Raw genomic sequence first — 24,908 nt, forward strand, 5'->3', positions numbered from 1 at the left:
AGGCACTGCGGGAGGCAGCCCCGTTGCTATGGCAGCGGGGGCCTTCCACGCCAGGCCCTGCGCGGCGCAGTCCCCCCGTCGCTATGGTAACGGGGGCCTTGCACTGTGGGCGGCGCGCACCATGGCGGCGCCCTTGCTGAGCGCGGCGCTGTGCGGTCTCCGGGGCGGGCGGGCCTTTGGCACGGCCGGTGAGACACGGGCCGGGGAGACGCGGTCCCCCGCGAGTGGGGGGCGTTTGGGGTGGCGGGGAGGGAGCTTCTGGGCGCCTGGGTTCCCCAAGCGCTCCTAGCGGGGCTGGCTTGCGGAGGTCGGGGTGGCTCCGGCCCGGGACCGCGCTCCCCGCCCTTCCCGGGCTCTCGGTTCTTGCTCTCTATGTAAAACGGGAACTCTCTCCGCTTCCAGCTGCGCTCTGCAGGCGGGCAGCCCCGCTCGGGCCGATGCCCAACGAGGATATTGACGTCAGCAACTTGGAAGCACTGGAAAAATACCGCAGTTTCACTCGCTACTTCAAGCTGGCGGAAAAGGAGAGCAGGAAGCCCCGCTGGTGGAAGACGTACCGGCAGCACACCAGCCCCCAGCCAGGTACTCGCCGAAGGAGCTGCGCCGCGCAGTTTTGCCACTGAGGGTCAGGGAAGCTGTTGTTGGGGCCACAGGTTTGCCCCAAAACCCGCCCTGTAAAGAGCTGATGAGGTGCTTTGGCACAAGGTTGGCCCTTCTCTGATGTAGAAGTTCACAGAGCGCAAATGCCTACAAGGAAATGGATGGCGGTTTTCTGGAAGGAGGGAGGCTGGCCAGGACCTGCCAGAAGATATGGAGCAGGGCAAAGAAGTGATTCTTTGGCACCCAGTAGCATCAGAGAAAGCAGACCAGGAGCTAAAGCTTTAGACCTGCAGCAAATAATAGAATTTGGCTGCTCTGCTGAGCAGCCGCAGAGACCAGACCTGCTCACCAGCTGGCAAACCTCTGGGTCTGGGGTGTGCTGAGCTGGAGGAGGAGGAGGGAGCAGAGCATGGAGGTGCAGAGGGAAGGCAGAGGTGGTAGAATTGAGTCTCTGATGTCTTGAGGTTTGCATCTGTTTCACACACTCTCTAACATTTTACAGGGGTTTTGTGTTTGGGTATTGGGTATTCGCGTTGTCCACATACATGGTTTTTTCACTTCTCTCTGAAGAGCCAAAGACTGACATCAGCCTGCCACGTGATAAGCTGCTGCGGGCAAAGGAAATCAAGGAAAGAAAAAAGATCCTGAGGGAGAACCACCAGAATGCTGACATGGAAAGAGCGGCGCGGCTCCGGACTGGTCTGTACCTTACCACATCCCTCCCTGCCCCGGCCACTCTGGGTCCCCAGCTGCCTCCTGCAAGTGTTTCTCTTTCCTTGCAGTGCTGATCCCCCTTGAGGAAGTCAGAGCTGAGTGGGAGAAGACCAGTGGCCCGTTCCACAAGCAGCGTGTGGCGGAGCACTGCGGGATATTTCGTGACTTGTTCAAGGGGGCCACATTCACCCCCTGGGTTACCTTGAGGGTGGAGTACAGCCAAGAAGACGAGCACCTTGTGCCAGTCTACTATGGGAACATAGTGACTCCGTCAGAGGTGTGTGGGGGGAGCTGGAAGCAACCTTGACCCCATGGGAAGGCTGTGTGTTTTTGTCAGATGATTCTAATGGGCATTGTCTATTCTGGGGGATTTCTTTTATAAGAGTAGTTTCTCTGTGATGAAGGAAGCGTGTTTTTTGTATGTGGTAAGGACAGAGGCAACAGGATCATTTTCTACTGGCAGGCTGATGTTTATTAATGCTCTGGGGGGGGTCCTCTCCAGCTGGAGCTGGATTACTCAGTGGTGTGGCCATGACAAGTTCATATTCTTTGCCTTGGAAATCATGACGCTGGTCTTAATGGAACATGTAGTTTGAGTGATTTACATTGTCTTTATGTTGCTTGTTTAGGCTTCTAGTCCCCCTGCAGTGTCATATGAGGCAGATAAAGGCTCCCTCTGGACTTTGTTGCTCACAAATCCAGGTGAGTAACAGGTTCTTTAAAAAGAACCTCTTTAAATGGGGTTGTTTCACTCTGCTTTTGGTTAGCTCCTGTTTCTTTTGGCTGTGCAGTTAGAATGTATTGCATGCAGGAAAGATGTTGTCTCCCCAAATCTCTAGCAGCTGAGATGGGACAGTGATGCAACAGGACCTATGTCACAGTGTAGTGGAAGCAATTCCCTGACTCCCATCTTTTATTTATCTCCAAACTCTTCTCTCCCTCGGCAATCTGCCTGGGAGGTGGGTTAGCTGACACTGTTTGCCCTGAGAAACTAAGGCGCAGTGAAGAGAAGTCCTTTTAATCTTGGAATTAAATCTGTAGAATTCTTTGCTCCTCATTTTAAGCTCAATCCTATAAGAATAAGTTACTTTTCTGATAGGAAAGGAATGCTGGGAGGTCTCAATCTGCCCCCTCTGTTCAACGGGGCTCTGGGTGTTCTCTCTTTGAGGTTGATGTGAACACCTAGTTGTCACTAAATCGCCTTTTTCTGTTGTGTGCGTTTGCAGATGGACATTTAAGAGACACGAACTCGGAGTACCTCCACTGGCTGGTGTGAGTACTGCACATCAGAGCTGCCTGCTGCTTAGGTCAGGGATAGCCCAGGCAAGAGAGGGCAGAAACTCCAACAGAGCTCAGGAATAAGCATGCACCAAGATGGTTCCGTGGCTTTCTCTGTTGCTCCTGCCATTAGCTTCTTTACCCCTGTGTTCTGGGTCCTGCTAAAGATGCAGTAGTTTCAGGTCTTGCTGCTGTTTGGCATTCACATCACTGGGTATGGTTTTTCTTCTAGTGAAAACAGCCTCTACTAGGTCAAACAGGGTATAATCACATCAAAACGTAGCACAGGGTGACTTATAATCCTGCATGAATCTGCTGGTCCCATTGGAGGCAAGTGAATGGATATATAATGAAGTAAACTTCTTTGTGTTCAGGACAAACATCCCAGGCAACAACATCAAGTCGGGTAAGGAGATCTGCCATTACTTGCCCCCCTTCCCTGCCATGGGAACTGGCTACCATCGCTTCATCTTCCTCCTCTTCAAGCAAGACTGCCCCATAGATTTCAGCGAGGATGTTCGGCCAACACCATGGTAATTCAGGCTTTCACTAGGCAGTTTCATGCTCGCTTGGCTAGGCTGTTATTGCTGCTTGTGATGACGTGTTTGTTACTGCTGTAGCAGAGCAGTTCCCTTTAATCTGCAGGGCTGCTTTTGAGGTTGTGTGTCACCTGAAGCCACAATCCCAGCCCCGCAAGCGCTGTGGAGTCCTGTTCCTTAAACCAGGTTGTTAAGAAAGTGTTTTTTCCTGCCTGGGGCAGGAATGTGCGCAGAGGTGGAGAAGCTGAGAGATACTGTTTTTAGTGACTTCCTTTTCCACCTCTATTTTACAGACTCTGGGATGATGTGGGGAAGTAGTTGCCTACCGGAGTGCTGCAGAAAAAGAGAGTCACCTCATCTCTTGTGTTTGTGTCTTGTTTCCAGCCACAGCCTCAAGATGCGAACCTTCAGCACGTTTGACTTCTACAGAAAGCATGAGGATGCAATGACCCCGGCAGGGCTGGTGTTTTTCCAGTGTCAGTGGGACAGCTCTGTTACCTGGGTCTTCCATCAGCTTCTCAGTAAGAAATGCCGCGTGCAGGGGTGCTGGAGGGGGCCCATCTGTGGGCTGGGACGTGGCCCTGTGGGTAACGCGCAGGGTCAGGGAGCGAGCTGTGGCCGTAGGCTCTTGCTTGGTCCTGGCCCTTGTCTAGGATCTCTTACAGCACGGACCGAGTACTTATTGAGCCATCCTCCACCAAACTAACAGCAGTCTGAGGAAACAACCTCTCAAAGGCCATTTTGAATGAACATTTTAAAATATCACCAAGAGAGCCTTCACCAGGACATGCTTGACCGTGTGTGCACGTGGGGGCCCTCGCTGGCGAAGGAAAGGGCCTGGGGTTTGGATCTGAGCTGTATCACTAACATTCTGTGTCTCCACTTTACAGATATGAGAGAGCCTGTGTTTGAATTCGTGCGGCCACCCGTTTACCATCCTCCACAGTTAAAGTTCCCACGCCACCAGCCTCTGAGGTACCTGGACAGGTACCGAGACACCGAGGAGCCCACCTACGGCATTTACTAGGGCCCTGGCCTCCTCTCGAGACACTCTGGTGTACGCTGGGATGCCAGCCGGGCGGATGCGGCTGCCGGCTTCCCTGCGTTCACCCAGTCGTGCAGCTGGGAGCCTCTGGAGGGAAGCGACGAAGTCTCAGCCCCTCGTCTTTCGGTTCCCCTTTGCAAGGAGGTGTGCAGCTGGGGGCAACAGGCATTCACAGTGCTGGCAGCTGTGTGCTCAAAGGGGCGCTTATAAAGGCGGTTCATAGGTGAAAGCAAAGCTGTCGCCAGGCTGAAATCTTGTTCCTGATTCTGTAGCAGAGCAGATCAGAAAGGGCGGCAGGGTAGAGTCCCCCAGAGATGCCCTGCCTTGTTTCTCTCAAAGGATCATGTTCTCTTTTTGCCTGCTTATGGAACAGACAGAGCCAGGCCAGCCTGCATTTCTTCCTCTTACAGCGCTGTGGTTCAGGGCTGTGTTGCTTTCATCTGTACAATCGTCTTAAAGAGATGGGTCTGATTAAACACACTTTGAGTGATGCTGGCGGCACTGCCTTGTCTTTATTGGGAAGAGCTCGGTATCCCAGCCAGCTGGCGCAGAGCTGGGGAGCTCGAGCAGGGTGCAGGGGAGAAGGGCAGCCCTTCCTCTGGCTGACGTCTCTTTCCCTTCTTAGATGTTGTAGGGCAGGAAAAGTGCAGCTACACAGGTGGTAGACCTGTGGAACTGGCTTCTCCCAACAGCTACCCAAACATGTGGACCTTAGTCCTCTTCCTAGAGAGTGCATCCCCGTTGTGGATAGTTGGAGGAAAAGCAGGTCTGCAGAGCTGGCGGGGTGGGGCAGAGGCACAGCAGTGTCCTGGCACTCTGCTACTGCCCGTCCTGTGCCCAGGCTGTGGAGAGACTCTGCTTTCTCTCTGCTCTGCCGGGCTCTCTGTGTATCCCCTGTTCACATGTTTAAACCCCCGAATACCAACGTGTTCCTGCCCTTCCAGCTGCCTGTTCCCAGCTCTGGTTCCCAGCAACGTTTTTTCTGAGGTTCCCCCCTTCCTCAGGAAATAAGAGCCTCCAGCAAACAATGGAGATTGTGGTGAAATGTCCCCCCCCGCTGCCGTTACCAGCTACGCCTGAGCTCCCTGAACTCTCCTCGCACCCCAAAGGGTTCTGGGGTCTGGTTTAAGCCTGGCCCAGGTTGCCCAGAGAAGCTGTGGCTGCCCCATCCCTGGAGGGGTTCAAGGCCAGGCTGGACGGGGCTTGGAGCAACCTGGGCTGGTGGGAGGTGTCCCTGCCCAGGGCAGGGGGTGGCACTGGGTGGGCTTTAAGGTCCCTTCCAGCCCAAACCATTCCATGATTCTATGATTAACTGGTGAGGTGGCTGCAGTGGGAGCGCGGGTGTCCTGTGGTTCCAGGCAGACACACAGGTTGTGTTACGCCTCTCTCTGAGCTTTGAATAATTGGTCAGAATTTGCAGATTCAGCCCAAATAAATGTTTTGGGGGACTGAAGCTATGCTGGGACACGCGGGGAGTTGTGTCAGATCCCGAGTCACCTCCTGGGTCCAGGGGCAGTTGGCGGGGGGGTGGCTCTGAGCCTGCCTGTGATACAGAAACTGCTCTGACCGTCCCCCCCAGCAGCCCATCAGCAAGCGTTCTGGCCACAGCACAGACCTTCTCCCCGCTCGCCGTCACCTGCGCAGGTGGAAGCAGAGCCGCGCGCGTCGGGAGGCTGCAGAACCGCTGTGAACCGAGGCCATCCTGCCAGCGCTCCGCTGCCGGGCACCTGTGTGCGACCGATAGCACATCTGCAGGGGTAAGGAGATAAGGTTTGGACTGGAAGGTTGGGAGCTTTTTCTTATGAAACTGAGCTGTACGAAGACAAGGTGAAGGTGGCACCACAATCGCCTCCGGGCAGAAGCCTCCACCTGCCACCTGCGCAGGGACTGATTGCCCAGATAACGTCTTTATTGCATTTCTTTTAGTACTGATGTGCACAGGGGGTTGCAAGGAACTTAGTAGGAAAAGGAGTGGTGGGGTGCGGTTGGGGGCATGTGCAAACAGCAGGAGCTGTAGTTTGAAATGAAAAGGTGCAAGGGCAGAATGTGGCCCTGGCATGTGTCACAGCCTTTGTCACTGCAGAGGGAGGTGACAAGTGGCTGCAGCAGCGGTGGGTGCCCCTTGCTGCTGGTTCCCAGGCTGGCAGAGGCCAGGAGCACTGTGCTGAGGTCTCTCTGCTAGGGGGGACTGCCACGCTCTGCTCGGGGATGAAGAGCAGAGGGGCTGAGGATGCCAGGAAGCTCCTTCAAAGGGCAAAAAAAAGGAGTGAAATCAGATTATACATCATACGTGTACCTGTGCAAACGCATTCGCGGAAATACACGTGGCTCTGAACCTTGTCACGTGTCGGTGCAGCGTTTCATCCTCTCTGGGGTCTCCTGCAGTGCTTTGCAGCCCTCCCTGTCCCCGGGGGGAGCAGCTGAACCCTCCCTGGCGTGTGGCACAGCCAGTGGGGCCGAGGGGACACCCAATGGGTGTCTCTTTAAGAGCGTGCCTGGCTCAGAGCCCTGACCCGCCTCTGTGCTCAGCGTCACCATGTCTTCCTCCTCTGCACAGCTGAGTTTCTATTTCCCCGGCTCCTTTCCCCCGTTGCCCCAATCCCCGGCACAAGCAGGATGGCATCGCCCGTCTCCCAGAAGCTGGAGGAGAAGCTGGTGTGCTCCATTTGCCTGGAGCTCTTCAGGGTGCCTGTGACCTTGCCCTGCGGCCACAACTTCTGCAAGTGCTGCATCAGCGACCACTGGCACAAGCAAGAGCAGGTGCCCACCGGGGCCGAGAAGGGCTACACGTGCCCCGAGTGCCGCAGGGGCTTCGAGCAGCGCCCGTACCTGGAGAAGAACGTCACCCTGTGCAGCGTGGTGGAGCTGGCGAGGGACGGCGAGGCGCGGGTCTCAGGCACGGAGAGGTGCGAGGTGGCCCAGGGCGAGCTGTGCCCGCAGCACGGGCGCCCGCTGGAGCTGTACTGCCAGGACGAGCGGCGATGCATCTGCTGCATCTGCACCGTCCGGCAGTGCCAGCAGCACCGGCGGGTGCTCTTCGAGGAGGAACGCTCTAAAAAGCAGGTGGGGATGATGGGTGGCGGGACAGGGGTGTGAGCAGGGGGAGTGATGGCAGCTCGGGCACAGCATGACATCCACCTCTGGTGTCCCATGCTGTGGTGCAGGGATGTGATGTGCCCCGGTGTGCTGAGCTGTGCCTGGCCTCAGCTGAACAAGAGGCTGGCACAGGGTCTGGACAGGGAGATGCCACCAGTGCCCGGCTGCTCCCCGAGAAACCGGGAGCTGTCAGGAGCAGCAGAGAGCTGGGTAAATCCAGCAGCACCAGGTGAAAGGCTCCATGTGTGTTTGTGACCCCAGGATCTAGAGGAAACAGCTGGAAATGGGTGAAAGACAGCACAGGGAGGGTTTCACTTCTCAGTGAGCCTGGTTGCAGACTGTCCCCTTCCCGAGCCTTCTCCTTTGTGGGAGCCTTGTCCCTGAAGCCCTGAGAGGGCTCCTGGGGGCCGAGTGGGCAGCAGCGTGCTGTACCAAGGGATGTTGGTGCCTCCCTTCGCAGGCCCTTCTGAAAGAGTCCCTGGAAAAAGCCCAGGAGGAATCCAAGAGGATCGAGCAGGTGATGCAGAAGCTGGAGGAGCAAACACGCAGCATCAAGGTAACACTGTGACCACCTCCATGCCGGGCACGTGGGTGGGAGCGTGCTGGCCCTCACAGCTCTTCCCCACTCAGGATTCCTCCGAGGGGCTCAAATCGGTGATTCTCAGCAAATTCGCCCTCCTGAAGAAAGCCCTGGAGGATTGCCAGTGGCAGACGGTGGCCAGGATCGAGCAAGAGCAGGCGGCAGCTCTGGGGCGTGTGGAGGAGGACTGGAGTCTCATGAAGGACCGCCTGGACCTCCTGGGCCAGCACAGGGAGAGGGCTGAGTGCCTGCTGGCCTGCCCCAACCACAGGACCTTCCTCCAGGTACCACCGTCCCCCCCAGCTGCCAGCCCCCTGCGCTTTCGGCGAGGGCAGAGACGTGGTCGACCCCTTCCCCAGGAGGAAAACGTCCTCAGCCTGGCTCAGGGGTGATGGCATGGGGCTGTGGGGAAGAGCTGCTTTCATGGGGGTTACTGGAAACCTGGGGGGGGACGATGCTGGATCGGAGTGGACGGTGCTGCCCATGGGGCCGTGGGCAACATCTGCCACCCCCAAACTGCTCCGCAAGGCTCTTCCACCGCCAGCAAAACGCAAAGTTCTGTGCCACAGCCCCTCTCCTCCCCTGCAACTCTCCCCTGACCCCGGGTGCCAGCTGCAGCTCACGGCAGACGTTTTGGGGATGCCCTCGTCACCCACCGGAGAGATGTGGTGTGTGAGGATGGGTTTTGGAGCTGCCGATCCTCCCCAGGTCGGTGCATGGGTGTCTGTGTGTCCATCCCCAGGAGTTTCCCCTGCTCCCGTCTCCGGAGATCCTGAAGGTGCCGGTCCCCACGGAGTTCGATGCAGCCAGCATGGTCAAGCCCATCGCCGAGATCCTCACCGACGTCTCCAGGCTCCTGCTGGAGGACCTGCCCGGCTCTGTGGCCCCCAAAGCCCCTGATCCCATTGGCCAAGGTAAGCCCTCTGCTCACAGGGCCACCGCAAAGGGCTCCAAGTCACCCTGAACCACAGCCTGGCCGGTGTCACCATGCTGACTGCTGGGCACAGGGGCTTGGGATGGGGACATGCATCTACTCTTCAGCAGATGGGTATTAATGGGGTGGGGTGAGCTGGGTGGCTTCCCTGTGGCCCCTCCAGGCTGGCAATGCCGAGCCACTGTGACACACGCCCACTCCCAGGCTTGCATACAACGGATTTCCTCCTCCTCCTCCTCCCATCGAAGCTGGGAAGGGACAAGTTTTTGGGTGGCATCACTCAAAATGCCTGTCCTCATCCTCCACAGGCCTGGTGCAGCCCAAGGGGCCAGTGGTGAAGGTGGTGGCCCCCCTCCCCGAGTGCCAACTCCGAGCTGAGCTTCTGAAGGGTGAGGAGCACATGGGAGATTGGGGGAGCGGTGCCCCGCTGGCGTCCCCAGCACGCAGAGATCTTACCAAGCTGAGCTCTTCCCCGGGAGGAGGGTGGTTGTGGCTGTGGTGAAGGGGGCTCCTTTCCCGGCTCTCCCAATTACTCTCCCTAAATGTGGAGAAGGGGCAGAACAGGCTGGGGGACACTGCATGGCCAGGAAAGGGCCCCTTAGGGGGTTGGCAGCACCAGGCACTGCTTTCCTGTGGAAATGAGGGATGCCAGTGCCTGGCATTTAACCGGTTGCTCCCCCAGATCTCAACCCATCTCCATCATCTCCTTTTCACCTGCCTCGGGCATCTCGCCCGGGCAGGAGCGACGTGCCTGTTCCCAAGGACCCATATTTAGACACAGCACTCTCCTGCAGGCAGCGTCAGCAGCTGGCAGGGGAACACCCACAGGGATGCCATGGGCTGCCCAAGCCGCCCCGCACGGCACAGCACCGCTCCAGGGCCCTGCCTGCGGCCATTCCTTTCTCTCCAGGATATGGCCCCAGCCACAGTCCTTCATGTCGCCTTCCCTCCCTGGGCCCACGCAAGAGGGTTGGGAATAATGTTTAGGGCACGTTGGGCAGGTCACTCTTGCCAGGGAGGCAATGGATGCCTATGGGACCTGTAAGGATTCCCTCCATCAGGCCCCACAGCACGTTCTCAGGGTTATTAATAGGAAAAAAATACGTGATTTATGAGCAGCAGGCATGAGCTCAGCACAGCTGGCCGGGCCGGGTTGTTGCAGGAGGAAGGTGAGATGCTGGTGGCTGGCGACTGCCCGTGGCAGGAGTCACCACCGCAGCCCGTGCAGAGGAGAGTAACTCCCTGCAGTACCGTATTTGCTCACGTAATGCCTGGTTTTCTCCCCCTCGCTCCGCCCATGCTCATATTTTTTGCTCTTAAAATCAAGCACATCGCTTTCAAAACACCCATGGAGCCACCGCTGCTTGCTGGGGCCGTGCAAGGACTGCACCAAGCGTCACCTCTCGGTGCCTCGACAGCTATTTCTGGGCTGTTTCCACTCCTTCAAGCGGGCGGCTGGGCAGATATCTCATCTCACCCCACTCGCCTTCCCCTTCAAACACGCTACAACTTGTTCCCTGCTGTTTTGGGAGCCAGCCTTGCATAGTTTAAACCTCATCGCTGTTGGGGGGGCTCACGCTAAGGGCGTAAAAGTCTGATGAAGCATTTCAGCCCCATCCATGCCGTTGCTCTTCCCAGACCACCGCAACCTGACCTTCGATCCCAAGACAGCCAACAAGTACCTGGAGCTGTCGAAAGGCAACCGGAAAGCCAAGCACAGCCCCAGTGCCGTCTGCGGGCAGCAGGAGCACGGACCCCGCTTTGAGCCCTGGCAGGTGCTGTGCACACAGGGCTATGGCCACGGCCACCACTACTGGGAGGTGAAGGTCTCCAGCCACTCCGTCGTCCTGGGGGTCACCTACCGCAGCCTCCCCTGGGAGGGGCAGCAGGGCCACAAGTTCAACATCGGGCTGAACGGGGGCTCCTGGGGGCTGCAGGTGCGGGAGGATTGCTACCTGGCCTGGCACGAGGGCCGGAGGGAGAAAATCCAGGAGCGGCTCTATAAGAACCTGGGGGTCAGCCTGGACTACGGCAAGGGGCTCCTCTCCTTCTACGGCATCGGGGAGAGGATGCAGCTCATCCACTCCTTCCACAATGTCTTCACCGAGCCCCTCTACCCCGTCTTTTGGCTGTGCGAGGGGCGAACGGTGACGCTGTGCCAGCGGGAATGAGCCCGAGCTGCCACGCTGCTCCGTTAGCCGGGTCGGCAAGCCCCAGGCCGGTGTGGTGGCCAAGCTGCGGTCGGGGCCATCACGGTGCGAGTGGGAGCCCGATGCCGAGGCGGGAGTGGGGTGCAGTGTTTTCACAATAGCTGATGAGGCCAAACATGCAAATTAACCCGCTCTGATTTGCATATGCAAATATACGCTGGTGGCAGAAGTTAGGGCGAGGGGGAAGGACGCGGGGCTAAGGGTGAGGATGGGGGACAGCGGGGGTGCAAGAATTAGGTTCTTCTGCTTTCTCCTGTCCCTGCCAAACCTCCCAAACCTGGAGAAGATTTGGGGTGAGGGGGATGTCAGAGGGGGGGTCCTTCAGCAAGGAGGGGGTGCTGTGGAGCAATGCAGAGGGAGCCCTGCGCTCCCCCAGCCCCACATGCAGGCAGGTCCTGCCCCCCAGTCCCTCCCAGTCCCCTCTTGCCACTCTCGGATGTGGCAGAGCAACTTTTTAGGGTGCTATGCTGCAGTTACGCTGTACAAAGCTGCTTTCTCTAATAAAGCTCTGTTTTCCTACTGTTTTGACCTCGGTGCTAGTGAGAGATGCGGGACCAAGCGGCACTGGGGGGAGTGAGCTGGGTGCCCCTGCTCCCGCACCCATCCCTGCAGGGCCCCATCCTGCCCCCCTTGCAGGGCTGGCAGCAGAGACCAGCCCCACGTAGTGACCAGGTGGCGGCAGAAATGAAAGGTTCTTTATTTACAGTAGCGCCGCGATAAGGAAACCTGGTTTCCAATGGCTCTGCCCCGAGGTTGATCTGGCGCAGAAGAAAATCCGAAGCTTTGATTGAAGCTTTTCCAAGGGCGAAACCGCAGGTCTGGCATCTCCCGCCACCCCCGCCGGGACACTGGTGAGGACTAATGGGGCGAAACTGGGCACTGGGTTCAAAGGCGCTGGAGACATACAAAGGAACATGTCGGGAATGAATCACATCAGCTTGTTTCCTTTGGGAAAAAAGGCTTAAAAGGTCTCCCTTCTTTGGGGACAGATGCGTTTTGTCTTGCTGTGCTTCCCCCTTCACTCTGCACCTACCCGCTCCTCCCAGCCCTGTCCTTGGGTGGGACCTTGGGCCGACATGGACCTGGGAACATATCCAAGCAGAAAAATGGTCTGTGTACCCTCCACAGGAGGTGTCCGGAGATCCCGTGTTTACCAGGCAGATCCTCAGCCGAAAAGCACTTCGGTGTCTCCCTAGTCCCGCCCCTGCCTGGTGCCTGGCTGCTCCTGCCCGGGCCCTGAGGAAGAGGGTCAGGATCTGAGCCAGGACCTGGTCACTGTGGCCATGGTAATGGCTGTCACGGGGCCACAGGCACAAGGGTGGGCAGGAAAGCACTTGTACCCATGTACTGGAGGGAGCTCAGGACCCCCCATGTGGCCCCAGGATGGGGAGCAGCTCCTGGGGGGCAGTAGGTTCTGGGGCAGCAGATGCCGGGGGGCAGCAGATGCTCACGGGAGGCGACAGACCGCTGGGAGGGGGATTGGGATGCGCTGGTAACAGCTTCCCCGGACAGGAGGAGATTTGGGAGGTGAGCAGCAGCTACCCCTGGGGGCAGCAGACCCCTGGGGAGGGTCCAGATCCCAATGGGGCCGATCCTTTAGGAGGCAGCAGACCCTGGGTGGGAGGCAGCACATCCTCAGCAGGGTGGCATTGCCCCGGGAAGCGGGGGGGGCGAATCTCCCAGAAGGCAGCAGATGGCGGGGAGAGGGCCCAGATGCCCGGTGCGGGGAGCAGATCCCGGGGGCGATACACACCCCTCTCCCCGGGGAGGGGAGCGGGTGATTGGGGTCCCGGGGGGGCGTGGGGTGGTCAGGCTCCCCCGGGAGGCAGCAGACCCCCAGGAACTGCGGGGAGCGGAGCGGCGGCTCCGGGAGGGGGGCGGAGCGGGCGGGCGGGGCGCGGCGATCGCCCGCCTCCCGCCGGGGCTGGGACCGGGGCCGGGGCCGGGGCCGGCTGGTCGGGGCGCTCAGGGATGGAGACCGCGCCCGGGAGCGCCCCGCCGTCCTCCGCCGAGGCGTTACGGCTGGCGCTGGCGGCTCCGGGCTTGCCCGACGGTCCCTTCTGTTGCCCCATCTGCCTCGACCTCCTGAAGGACCCGGTGACGGTACCGTGCGGGCATAACTTCTGCCAGGGTTGCCTGGGGGCTCTCCGCCAGCGGCCGGGCCCCCCCGACGGCAGCGGGGGGGCGGGCGGGGCTGTTCGCTGCCCGCTCTGCCAGGAGCCCGTCCCCGCAGCCTTGCGGCTCCGCAAGAACCGCGCCCTCTGCGAGGTGCTGCCGCTGCTGGCAGCCGCCGCCGCCGCCGCCACCGCTTTGTCCCCTCCATCCCCTCCATCCCCAGCCCCCCGCTCCCCCCCGATGGCGCCGGGAGCCGAGGAGGAGGATGCGGCGGGGGAGGAAGGAGCCACGGTGCTGTGCGACGTCTGCCCGGCGGGGTCGCGGGTGGCGGCGGCGCGGTCGTGCCTGGTTTGCCTGGCTTCTTTCTGCGGGGCCCACCTGGAGCCCCACCGCCGGGCCCCCGCCTTCCGCGCCCACCGCCTGGTGGCCCCGCTGCGGCGGCTGGAGGAGGGTCTCTGCCCCCGCCACCTCCAGCCCCTCGACGGCTTCTGCCGCGCCGAGCAAACCTGCGTCTGCGCCCGCTGCCGGGCCCACGAGCATCGCGCCCACGACGTGGTGCCCCTCGAGAGGGAGCGCGAACACAAGGAGGTGCGTGGGGGTTTTAGGGGGTGCGGGGGGTCCGCGGAGGTCCCCACGCAGGGATCGCCCCGTGGGATGCGGTGGGTGGGGAGGGTGCTGCACCCTTGTCCCCACGCGGGACCGAACCCTGGCGCGGGGGTGTCCGTATGGGGCGCGGTGCTTGTGGGGCATCCTGGGTGGGGTGAGGTGCGGCGCGGCACCCCTGGGAGGGGTCCATGCTGCACCCACGTCCCCACGGGGGACCTAATCCCCGCGTGGGAGGCGTGCAGGTGCAGCAGTGGGGGGACACCCTGTGTGGAGCGGGGGTGGCAGCAAGTTTTGGGGCAGCAGATGCCGGGGGGCAGGGGATGCTCATGGGGGACCACCGACCCCTGGGAGAGGGATTGGGATGGGCTGGTAACAGCTTCCCGAGACAGAAGGAGATTTGGGGGGCATGCAGCAGCTACCCCTGGGGGCAGCAGACCCCCAGAGAAGGTCAGCATGTCCCCCCGGCATAGGGGAATGGGGTGCTGTGCCATCAGGGTACCCTGTGGGGTGAGGACAGGACAGGCAGACGGGGACAAGCATTAGGGGCAGACCCGCTGCCAGCCAGCCCGCGGGGTTTGGTCCCACCACGGGGCCGAACTCACAATCCCGGTGGGTGTAGGGCTGGGGGCGAGGGCGGCTGGGGCACCCCGCAGTGGCCGCCCCCGTGGTCACGGGGCACCCGTCTTCTCCGTCTCGTTCCCACAGCTCCGTCAAGGCGGTTTTTCTCGGCGCGCTGGCAGCCTGCCCGGCCGCCGCTCCCGCTCCACCAGCCCTTTGTGTCCTGGTGTTTTTGGCAGCGGGGCTTTTTTCCGTCACTCCCATTCCCAGATGCGGCTGAGTCACCTCCCAAATTCGCACCCACGAGCCTTCCCGGGAGCTGGGGCTCCAAGCCCAATGCGGTGCTGCCTTCCTGGGCACTGCTGCCTCGAGTGCGTGGGGCCTCTGTGGGCTGCAGGCAGATGGGAACCTGCAAGGCTCGTGGCGTGGTGGCATCCCCGCGTTGGCATGCGGCATTTGGAGACCTTGGAAGGGTTTGCTTTTTCCAGGGGAGAGCCTGGGGGCTGCGGACACCCTGGTGGGGAGCACAGTGGCAGCCCTGAGCCAGCTCCTGCTCCCTCGTGGGCTCTTGGTATTGCAGGAAAACCCTTTGGCCGGCATTATTAGTCATTAGGTGCCTTAAAATAGAAAGTGTGTGTGATTCCAGCCCTGAGGAGCTGTCGGGCCTCGTCAGGCACTGCTTAACGTCGCCTGCACGGCCTCTGTGGACGCTCTCTGCCACCACCCTCACACTGCGGGGTGGGAAGGATGGACGGGGAAAGCGCCTGTCTCCCCTCACTGGGCACCACGGCCGCAGAGGGCTGGGGGCTGAGCATCGGTGGGGGTTACTACCCTGGCTGGGGGATGTAGTGCCCTCCTTGGTCCCGAGGGACCTGTCCTCGTGACGGGCAATTGCTGGCGCTAACAATAGCATGTCAGGAAACGCCGCGTTCGGACGGTGCTTCCTTTGCAGCCAGGCAGCACCCCATGCTCCCGAGCTGGTTTGATTTGCTCCTGATAAGAAACCTCCAGGGAACTCAGCACCGTGTTTCCGAGAGCTCCGGGTCTGCCCTTCAGCTTCCGCACCAGTCCCAGGCGGATTTTTTCCTAGCCTTGGGATACACACGAAGAGCACGCAGCTTAGCGGCGCTTGCTGCAATCGCTGCCCGATGGTTTTGCTTTCAAACTCCTATTTTGTTAGGTTTGCGCTGGGAGCTGGGCGGGGAGCGTGGAGCTGGGCACGACCCTTTGCAGCCCGGCTGCTCCTTTGGTTTCCCAACCAGGTGGGAAGGGATGTTCGCAGGTTGGATGTTGCAGGGGAGGAAAATGGGAAAACAACTCGCGATTCCCCTTGCACCCTTCACCCGAAGCCCGATAGCAAGGTCATGGGCAGAGAGTGGGATGCGGGCTGAACTTAGGGAGAGGCTGGGTCCCCTGGACCTCCATGCTGCCAGGATTGGGGGGTAGAGCTCAGCATTTGTCTTTCACGTCCACAGGCCCAACAAGCCAAATTCCTCAGCGATGTGGAGAACGAGCTGGAGGAGCTGGCAGTCACCATCGCGCAGGCCAAGAAGATGGTAGAGCTCATTAAGGTGACTCTGCGACGGCTTCGCTCCGTTAGCACAGCTCTGCTGGGCCGGGGAGCGGAGGCGAAGGGGCCATGAGCGTCTGGGGTGGTGGGGTGTAGAGGCAGTGCTCATAGGGGAGCAAGCACTCCATAAGATGATGGTGACCTTGGCAAGCATCCTTGTTTCTCATCTCTGCTAACCCTCACGGCATCTCTCGTTGCTTTCATTTGCAACCTGGAAGGAGGAACAGGGCAAGGACCATGCCAGGCCATCCCCTGGCTCTTCCACCTTGTCTCCCCAGGCTCGTGGGGGTTTTGGTCCCCTTTGGCCCTTGTGCAAATATGTCATTTTGCCACCTGGGGACACAAAACGTGGTGGAGCAGTAAGCGGCCATGCCCAGCCAGGTCCCTGGACACCTGGGTTGTAAAGTGCTCTGAGTTCTTGGGTGAAGGGGGTTATGGGGTGTCAGTGGGACCCCACAGAGCTGAGAACTGGGTGCTGGGCAGGGGACAAGGGTGGTCTCCCACACCCTCGCCTGAGGGAGGTGACCCTCACCCCTCTCTCCCTGCACTCAGGGTGCCGCCACAAAGGAGAGGGAAAAAGTCGAGAAGCTCTTCGGAGAAGCTTCCGAGGTCCTGGCGACCTTCCAGAAGGATGTGGCCAGTTTCATCGAGGATGGGGAGCGCTCCATGCTGGGGGAGGCCGAGGCCGACCTCCGCTGGAAGGAGGAGAGGCGAGCCAAGCTGGCCCAGTGCAAGCAAAACCTGGAGAACGTCCCCAGCACCGACACCATCTACTTCCTCCAGGTGCCTGGCTGGGATGGGGCGAGGAGAAGGAGCTGATAATGTTGTCTTTTGGGGATTTGTCCCATTTCCCATGGAGCTGGGTGCCAGGAGCCTTGGGATGTGAGGGATGGGGAGTCTCTCTTGGTGCCTCTCGGGGAGCCAAGACTTTCTCCTCCCACCACCCCCACCTCCATCCTGGCCGTGACTGGGGAGAAGCTGATGTGCTGCCTGGGCTGGGTACCTCGGTGTGGGAGGCAGAGAGCGAGAGGTTGGGGTGCCCCACTGCTCCCATCCAGCATCTTCCCCTCCCCTCATCTCCCAGGGAGGAGACCTTTTTGGGAGGAGGTGCTGCTCCACGCGAGGTGGGTATGGTCTGGGTCCAGGTTTGAAAGGGAGTGAAGAGAAGGAGCCAGAAACGCGTGGCCGGGAAAGCTCTCCTCCCTTTTGCACGGCTGTCCTTGGGCCAAGTCCTGCGAGCTGCCAGTTCCCAAATCCTCTGGGGCAGGGTGGGGTTGTGGAACGAGAGACAACTTTGGCTTGTTTGAAACCTCCTGAAACTCCCGTCTTTTTGGCTCAGGAATTTCAAGCCTTAAAAGTAGCCATGGAAGAAAACCTCTCCCCGGCTCTGAGCTTCCAGAACGAGCTGAACTTCACCAAATGCACCCAAGCCGTGAGCGCCATGAAGGATATGCTCTCCGCTGCCTGCAAAAACCAGTGGCACCACTTGCAGGGGAAAGGAATTGATGGGCTGAGCTTCCAGGAGACGGAGGAAGGTTTGTGTTCTTCCGGAGGTCACCCTGTCACCCTCCATCCTCCCCGCGTAGGCGGGGGATGTCTGCAGGCTCGATGGCTCCTGCGAGCCCTGGCCCCTCTCCCGCCAGCCCTGGAAGCTGCCCGGCACGGTTGTGCTTCACGTTGCACAATCCCCATCTGGGCTTATGCCTCGTCTTTGAGGTTTTATGATTTTTTTCCACGGAGACTGGAGGCTGGAGAGGCAACAAACAGCCTGGGAGTTAGGCAGGGCCCTGCGGGAGGGGGCAAGTGGCCAAAGTGGCCTCCCGTGAAAGGGGACTCTTTCTTCCCAGGATAGATGATCCTCTTCACGGGGCAGGCTGTGGTCTCCCAAACCTGCCAGGGTTAGAAAGCCACCGTGGCAGCTTTCTCCCGTGCTCTCTCGTTTAGCCTGAGCTCTCTCCTCTCTCTCCTCTTTCTTGGATATCTGTGGGAATTGCAGCCAGTTCCTTGTCCCCTCTGCCCATCTCCCTGGGATGGCAAAGGTGGCATCTGTCCTTTCCCGTATCTGAGCCAGCGGGGACGTGCAGGGACGCAGGGGATGCTGGCTGGGGCTCGGGGGCCGCAGCAGCTGGGTACCACCAGGGTGGCGGGTGGGGGGCGATGCTTCACTAACACCTTTGTTCGTGGCACCGGTTTCTTTGCTGAGGGCAAACCTTTCTGTCCCCGTCTCTGCAGCGTTGGCCGAGTCCCGATTTCCAGACAAGTCAAACAATCCTGCCTGCCTGGAGAACCGTGATTACTTCCTGAAATGTAAGTGAGGGACTTTTGCTTTGACAGTTGTTGCTAAGGTCCATCTTCCCTTTCCTCTCTCCCGGCCAGCCGGCTCCTTCCCGCATGCCGGGCCGGTGCTGGTCCCCAGCCGACGGCTGGCAGGAGCAGTGCCGCCACCAGAGGAAATATTGCTCAGCTGAGGAGGAAGCCTCCTTGCTTTCCTGACAACGGGCATAATCTGTTTAGGTGACTTTTTTTTTCCCTTCTCTGTGGTTCTGCCGGGCCAGCTCCCGGGGGGGCTGTGGGCGTACCATGTAATTTCTTCTGCCTTCCAGCCCTTAACGAATCGAATCCTCTGTTAAATTAGATCAGAGTTGGTGCATCTGCCTTGTTTGGCGCAGAGCAGCGGACGGATGAGGGTCAGCTTCAGGGACCAGAGGGATAATTCAGCGGCTGAGCAGAGACAGTGGGGCAGAAGGGGCTGAGGCTGGAGGATGCAGGACTGGACTTGGGCTCTGACACCCCACGTGTCCCCCCCAAGCCCTACAAAGGATGTGGGGTCACCCACTGAGATGTCCATAGGGGACAAGATCTACCTACATTCTCCAATGTCTGCTATTATGGTTGAGCTCATCAAGCAGCCCCTCTGCTCTCTGCTCTGCCCAGCTACCTGTATTCATCCTGCTTATGGGACTGTCAACTCTTTCAGCCCCTTATCCTCATCCGCTGGAACTGGCCGTGGGATTTAAAAGCCAGGGGACAGAGTGATGGTAGAAGTCAGAAAGGATCGTGGTAATCACCGAAGGCTGCAGCAAGGGATCAGAGCGGGGAGGGCTGGGGGAATTTGGAAGGAATTTGGGGGAATCTGGAGCCCTCAGCACTAGAAGGACATGGACCTGTTGGAGCGGATCCAGAGGAGGCCACAAAGATGATCTGAGGGCTGGAGCCCCTCTGCTGTGAGGACAGGCTGGGAGAGTTGGGGGGGTTCAGCCTGGAGAAGAGAAGGCTCCGGGGAGACCTTAGAGCCCCTTCCAGTCCCTGAAGGGGCTCCAGGAAAGCTGGGGAGGGGCTGTTTGCAAGGGCATGTAGCGACAGGACGAGGGGCAATGGTTTAAACTAGAGCAGGGCAGGTTTAGATCAGACATTAGGGAGAAGTTCTTTACAGTGAAGGTGGTGAGACACTGGCCCCGGTTGCCCAGAGAGGGGGTGGGAGCCCCATCCCTGGAGACATTCAAGGCCAGGCTGGATGAGGCTCTGAGCAACCTGACCTAGTTGAAGATGTCCCTGCTGACTGCAGAGGGGTTGGACTAGATGGTCCTTAAAGGTCCCTTCCAACCCAACACATTCTATGATTCTATGAATTTCCTCCTGTTTCCCTCCTCATCCTCACGTCTCCTTCTTGCCCCACACAGTTGCCTTCATCATTGACCTGGACAGTGACACAGCTGACAAGTTCATCCAGCTGTTTGGCACCAAAGGGGCCAAGCGGGTGCTGTGCCCCATCCCCTACCCGGAGAGCCCGACCCGGTTCATCAACTGTGAGCAGGTGCTGGGTGTGAACCTCATGAACCGGGGCAACTACTACTGGGAGGTGGAGATCATCGATGGCTGGGTCAGCATCGGCGTCATCGCTGAGGACTTTGACCCCCGGGAGTCCTACAACCGTGGGCGCCTGGGGCGGAATGAGAAGTCCTGCTGCCTGCAGTGGAACGGACAGAACTACGTGGCCTGGTTTGGTGGCTTTGAGTCCGTCATCCAGCAACCTTTTTTCCACACAATCGGGGTCTTCCTGGAATATTCGGAGAAGGCCCTGACCTTCTACGGAGTCAAGGACTCCAAGATGACCTGCCTGCAGCAGCTGAAGGTCTCCCATTTTGCCAAGGGTCAGTTTGACCCGTTCCAGAACAAGATCAACCACCAATTTGCCTCTCTTTTCTTGTGCAAGCTGAAACCAGCCTTCTTCCTGGAGAGCGTCGATGCCCACCTGCAGATCGGGCCGCTGAAGAAAGATTGCGTTTCGGTGCTAAAGCGTAGGTAACTGCCTGGGGAGCGGGAGCACGGGAAGACCCAGAAGAGTCTCTCCTGCAGCGTATCGCCGCCGTCATGGCTTCTCTTCGGTAGCGTTGTATTTCTCTGTGGCAGCCCTCCCTCCCCGCTCTGTGCTGTGGTGACCCAGGGGTGGATGAAGCTGGCTGGTGGGCAGAGCCGTGGGCTAGGAGCCAGGCTCGGGAGCTGGATCCAAGCGCCGGCTCTGCTGCTGGGCCGCTGAGCGAACTTGGGCCAGTCTCTGCGCTGCTCCCTGCCCCTTCGGTTTCCCTTTCTGGACATCAGGGACGGCGATACAGCCTTTCTTGGTAAAGCACGTTGCTCAGGAGAAGTGCCGTGTAGATTTGAAGCTGTATCTTGGCCAGCTGCCGGGCTGCCAGGTCCCTCTCTTTAATATCTGCTCGCACTGCCCTGGCGTCTTGCACAGAGCCTCCGCTTTGTGCCTTATCTCGATCTCTGTGTCGCTGCTGCTTTTTTAGGCTCCGGCTCACCGACACCTTCCGCATGCCTCCTTATGAAGTGCCTTTGAAGTAGCAAGCCCAGCATGGACCGGGCAAACCCCCAAAGCAGATGTGGTCGCCCACATCACCGTCGTGCCTTGGCGTGGGTGAGCATGGGGCTTGGGGCGGGGGGGGATGCAGGGGAGCCCGCCTGGGTGCAGGAGCGATGCTGCGGTGACACCGTACCTCTCCCTGCAAGGCCGACCACCGAAAGGAGGATCTTTGCCCTCCCTCACGCTGCGGCCAGTGGGTATTTTGACCGCTGGCCTGTGGCCAGGCGTATGTGGGAAAAGCCGTGGTCCCGCTTGTGTGGGAGCCCTGTGGCCGGGGGGCTGTTCCCCACCGCAGCCAAAAATCCCAGCTGGGAAAGGGAGGAAACCTCCCGCGAGAAGCAGCAGCACCTTTCCTGCCTTCAGAGGGCAAAGCGAGCAGCACAAAACTGGTTTGAGGACGTGCTCTTTAGTGATCACGTTCCGCGGGAACTGCTTATAGAAGCTTGACACCCAAATTCCCCCCTCCCCCCCCAATTTTTGATGACCCTACTGTTTCAGGGGAGTTTAATATTAATCTCCCAACTCTTAAAGTACCCTGGCACACTAGAGCTCTACCCCTTAGCTTAGAGAGTTTTTTAAGTGATAAAGAGGTGCTGGGTGTATGTCCCAGGGGCAAATGGTGTGTTTTAGGGACAGCTGTGAGTGCCTCGATAAAAGGCCCAGCCTCAGGCAGTTATTAAATGACCCTTTAGACTCTGGCAATAAGTAACAATTAACAAAAACTACTCTCAAGCAAGCGTCCTCTCTGGGAAAGGTGGAAACTTGAGTCTGGGAGCCAAAAATGCCAGTTCACGTGTCCTAAGGGAGCTTTTCCAGCAGAAAAATAGAGAAATGCCGCCTGTGAGGGAGGCACAGTGCAGCCCCTGTCTCGGCGCAGCCTGCCTTTCCACAAGTTTATTTTTCCTGGGATTAGTTTGCTACCTCCCTCCCAAAGCTCGCTTTACAGGATCGTAGTGCTGTGTAATATATACCTAGAGAGAAAATATATTAGGTTGGGTTCTTCGCTGGTGTGAGTGAGTCACTGATGACGCATCAATGGTCAACAGGGATGGAAAACGGCCCGTTTAGCTAAATATATGAAATATATATATGTATTCCCCAAAGGATAAGCTGGAAATCATAGTGGTATATTCAAGCGGAGCCAAGGGAAAAAAGTGAACGGGAATAAAAAGACAGCCACAAAGCCGAGAGGTTTAAAGTTATAGCCATGTTTACATAAAACACAGAGGCTTAAAGAGCTCCTTTACTGTAACTCGTTTGCCAGCGCTGCCAATTCCTGCTGGCGAGGGAAGAGGTGCCGGTCCCTGGCGATCGGCCGCCGCTGTGGGCTCTCCTTGGAGGGGCTGGAGGGTCCAAACGCAGCCACCCCTCTCCCCGGGACAGGGCTGGTGAAGGAGACCCCTGGGATGTGCCTGCAAAACCCTCCTCTTCCTCCTGCTCTGCATGCGGCGACTCCTAAAATACTGCAGGCGGTGGGAAAAGGGGAGGTAGGGCTTCCAGCGTGAAATCTTCGGATGAAATCTTGGCTTTTCCCAGCCAGCGGGAACACTGCCCGGACTTCTGTCCGGATGGGAATTCATTCCCCGTGTCCTGAGCTCCTGCCTCAAAACCGCTTTTGTTTGGCTCACGCCGGTCGCTCCCCTGCAAAACTCGGCCTTTGCAGGAGATGTCAGCGGTGACACGGCGCAGGCGTCGGTGCTGTTTTCTTAACACCGGCCAGGACTCGGTCTCAGAAATGCCTTCCCAGAGAAGAAAGGTAGGGACGTGCAACAGCCCATGCCCGGTCACGTCCCAAGAGGAGGAGGAAGGTAACCCTGATCTCTGCTGCACGCCTGCAGGAAGAGATCTCCCATCTCGGCTCTGTCTGGGCCCTAAATCTCATTTATTCAGGCCAAACTCCCACCGTTTGCAGCGAGGAAGTTTTGCCAGAGTAAATACAGCGGATCTGGGCCTTTTTCCCCATTCCGGTTCGCCGTAGGTGGGTTGATTGCTCCATGGGGAAACCCGTGCTCGAGCTACCCATCCCTCCCTTCTCCGCGGTGCCCAAGGCACAGTCTCTGAACCCCGTCAGGGTTTGGGATGGTTCTGTGGGATCCCGTGTCGTTCCCTTTCCATCCTGTAACCAACGCGGGAGCAGCTCAGGAGGACGTGTCTGGTGTTGGGGCTTTGCTGCCGCTTGTGCCGCTGCTTTTGCTTAATTCGCCTTAATTCAAAGAGCTGGGATGCTGATACGCAGCTTTACGGAGGGATTTGAGGGCTCGATGCGGTTGGGAAGTGCCACCCAACCCTCTCCTTCCTTTTATCCCTGTTGGAAGCTCTATAAATCCTCACGGTTTGGGGCATCAAGCAAATTCTGACGCATTTAAGGCGGGAGCAATCTTCCCCCTGGGGTGTTGGACCAGAGTTTGCTGCGTGTTGCCAATAATTTGGGGCGTAAACTGGAACGATTAGGGAACGTGCACTTTGCCAGCTCTGGGTCGCTGGTTTTGCTGCAAACGAAGCGCTAAATGCGGTGTGGGGTGAGTTTAGATGGATAGATAGCACTCGGCAATTTAAACAGCCTTTCCGTGTTCCCTTATTTCTGCTGTCACAGAGTGTTCCTCTTTTTAATTAGGATTTTTTAACTATAGTTACTGTATTTTACAGTGTGTGAAAAAAAACTGTTAACAGAATAATATAATGATGTTAGAGACTATGATTTGCTATTAAATATTATAGAGACATCGCTCTGTGTCGTCTTTCCTTTAAATACCAAACCGTTAAGAGCTGTCCCATTATCTCGTGTTTATTTTTCTGCGTCCTGTGCATTTGGGGTAAAATAACACAGGTTTTATTTTCCAAGTGTGTCTAAGGGAATTGTGCCAAATCCACATTTCTATTGCTCGACTGCAAAAGGAGCGGAAGAATCCTAAAATCCAAAAACAATATTGTCAGTCCTGGGCAATTTAAAACAATGAATTGTTTTGAATTCTCTTCTACCTCTGTCCTCAGCTTGGAAATAACAAAGATGAATAGATTAGGCGCTTTTTCCTTAGTGTTTTCAGTTTTGAGTATAAATTTCCAAGGTTTTCTATGTGGCAAGGAGGTCGAGAGCTCCCCACACATGCTAGCACTCATACCAGTGTCTTTTTTAAATGAAGGCTGAGTTTCTTAATACCAAATGTCAGCTGGAGCTTGGAGGAAAACATTATTGGGCGAGTCTTAGTTCGTGCGAGGTGGCAATGCTTCAGCTGGGCGCTTCAGTGGAAGCCGAGTGGATGTCTGCTACTGACTTTAATAGGAGAGGAATCAGGACTGTTTGTTATAACCATTTCTTAAAAGGGAAACTTACAGCTTATTGAAAAAGAGGATATGAAAAGCACAAACTTGCTCCTTTCTTGCCAAGAACCGTGCAGATTATGTCACTGCATTTATTTAAATCTGTTTTCCATTATGTAGGTTTTCTGCTTTTTTCCCCCCCGCACCCCATCTGGTCCTCAGGCACTCAGACAGGGCTGGGCTGCAAACGCTGCAAGGAAAAACTCAAATCCGTATAAAAAGATATAATTTAGGGTAAAAAAAAAAAAGATAAAATTTAGGGTAATATATGCTCTCAAGATATATTTTTATATTATTGATATACAGTTGTCAGTTATTGATATGAGGAGCCCGTCAAAACAGATTACTAGTTTTGCAGGGCTTCTATTTTTAATTAAATTATGCAATCGTTAGAGTTCCTCGTGCTTGCGTACCTGGAGGCAGGAGATTAGACCCTTGCTGTAGCTCTACAAATGCCACAGGTATTTTCCTGCTCCCAGATTCCCTCCCTCCAGACAGACGGACAGGGTTCCGCCTTGTTCATAGGGTGACTGGTTAATCCCTCCAGTTTAACGCTCTCCGATATAAAAGGGTAGTTTTAAGATGGGACTGATGCCAGCATGGAGAGCAGCCAATATTGGGCTCAAAAATCCATTTACAAGTGTGTGAAACACGAATTGTGCATCAAATGTGAAATTAAAAAAAAACAAAGTTGGAAACAGAGCAGGCATCTAGGCTGTTTAAGGGACTATGCCTCATTTTATGTGCAGCACCATCACTACACAGGATTTTTACTCTGCTCTACCAAACATCTGAATTCTACCCATACTACCTACTGAAAGTCCAATTTTGTCTCCATTTCACTTAATTCTGGGCTTTTCCCTGGGAGATCCTGCCAA

At 57.6% G+C, this 24,908-nt stretch overlaps 3 protein-coding genes across 5 annotated transcripts; all 3 read left to right on the forward strand.

Annotated features, from left to right (window-relative positions):
- Positions 1 to 80: 80 nt before the first annotated feature.
- Positions 81 to 4,667, forward strand: MRPL38 (mitochondrial ribosomal protein L38). The gene is made up of 9 exons (XM_074607819.1): positions 81 to 188; positions 403 to 582; positions 1,171 to 1,299; positions 1,383 to 1,591; positions 1,944 to 2,016; positions 2,541 to 2,586; positions 2,967 to 3,125; positions 3,516 to 3,652; positions 4,022 to 4,667. The coding sequence occupies exons 1-9, from the start codon at positions 122 to 124 to the stop codon at positions 4,156 to 4,158; spliced, it is 1,137 nt and encodes a 378-aa protein (XP_074463920.1). The 5' UTR covers positions 81 to 121; the 3' UTR covers positions 4,159 to 4,667.
- Positions 4,668 to 5,551: 884 nt separating this feature from the next.
- On the forward strand, positions 5,552 to 11,523 carry TRIM65 (tripartite motif containing 65). 3 transcript variants are annotated; one of them, XM_074607493.1, is made up of 7 exons: positions 5,556 to 5,933; positions 6,734 to 7,239; positions 7,733 to 7,828; positions 7,903 to 8,136; positions 8,595 to 8,766; positions 9,095 to 9,175; positions 10,425 to 11,523. In XM_074607493.1, the coding sequence occupies exons 2-7, from the start codon at positions 6,793 to 6,795 to the stop codon at positions 10,955 to 10,957; spliced, it is 1,563 nt and encodes a 520-aa protein (XP_074463594.1). In that variant the 5' UTR covers positions 5,556 to 5,933; positions 6,734 to 6,792; the 3' UTR covers positions 10,958 to 11,523. The 3 variants fall into 3 exon arrangements, with proteins under 3 accessions (XP_074463595.1, XP_074463594.1, XP_074463593.1); XM_074607494.1 differs by lacking the exon at positions 9,095 to 9,175 and having other exon boundaries at positions 5,552 to 5,933; positions 10,425 to 11,517; XM_074607492.1 differs by lacking the exon at positions 5,556 to 5,933 and having other exon boundaries at positions 6,710 to 7,239.
- Positions 11,524 to 12,942: 1,419 nt separating this feature from the next.
- On the forward strand, positions 12,943 to 23,436 carry TRIM47 (tripartite motif containing 47). The gene is made up of 6 exons (XM_074607801.1): positions 12,943 to 13,699; positions 15,751 to 15,846; positions 16,398 to 16,628; positions 17,185 to 17,380; positions 18,078 to 18,152; positions 19,526 to 23,436. The coding sequence occupies exons 1-6, from the start codon at positions 12,968 to 12,970 to the stop codon at positions 20,149 to 20,151; spliced, it is 1,956 nt and encodes a 651-aa protein (XP_074463902.1). The 5' UTR covers positions 12,943 to 12,967; the 3' UTR covers positions 20,152 to 23,436.
- Positions 23,437 to 24,908: the final 1,472 nt, after the last annotated feature.

The sequence above is a fragment of the Larus michahellis genome, chromosome 14, assembly GCF_964199755.1.
Source record: "Larus michahellis chromosome 14, bLarMic1.1, whole genome shotgun sequence".
Lineage (NCBI taxonomy): Eukaryota > Metazoa > Chordata > Aves > Charadriiformes > Laridae > Larus > Larus michahellis.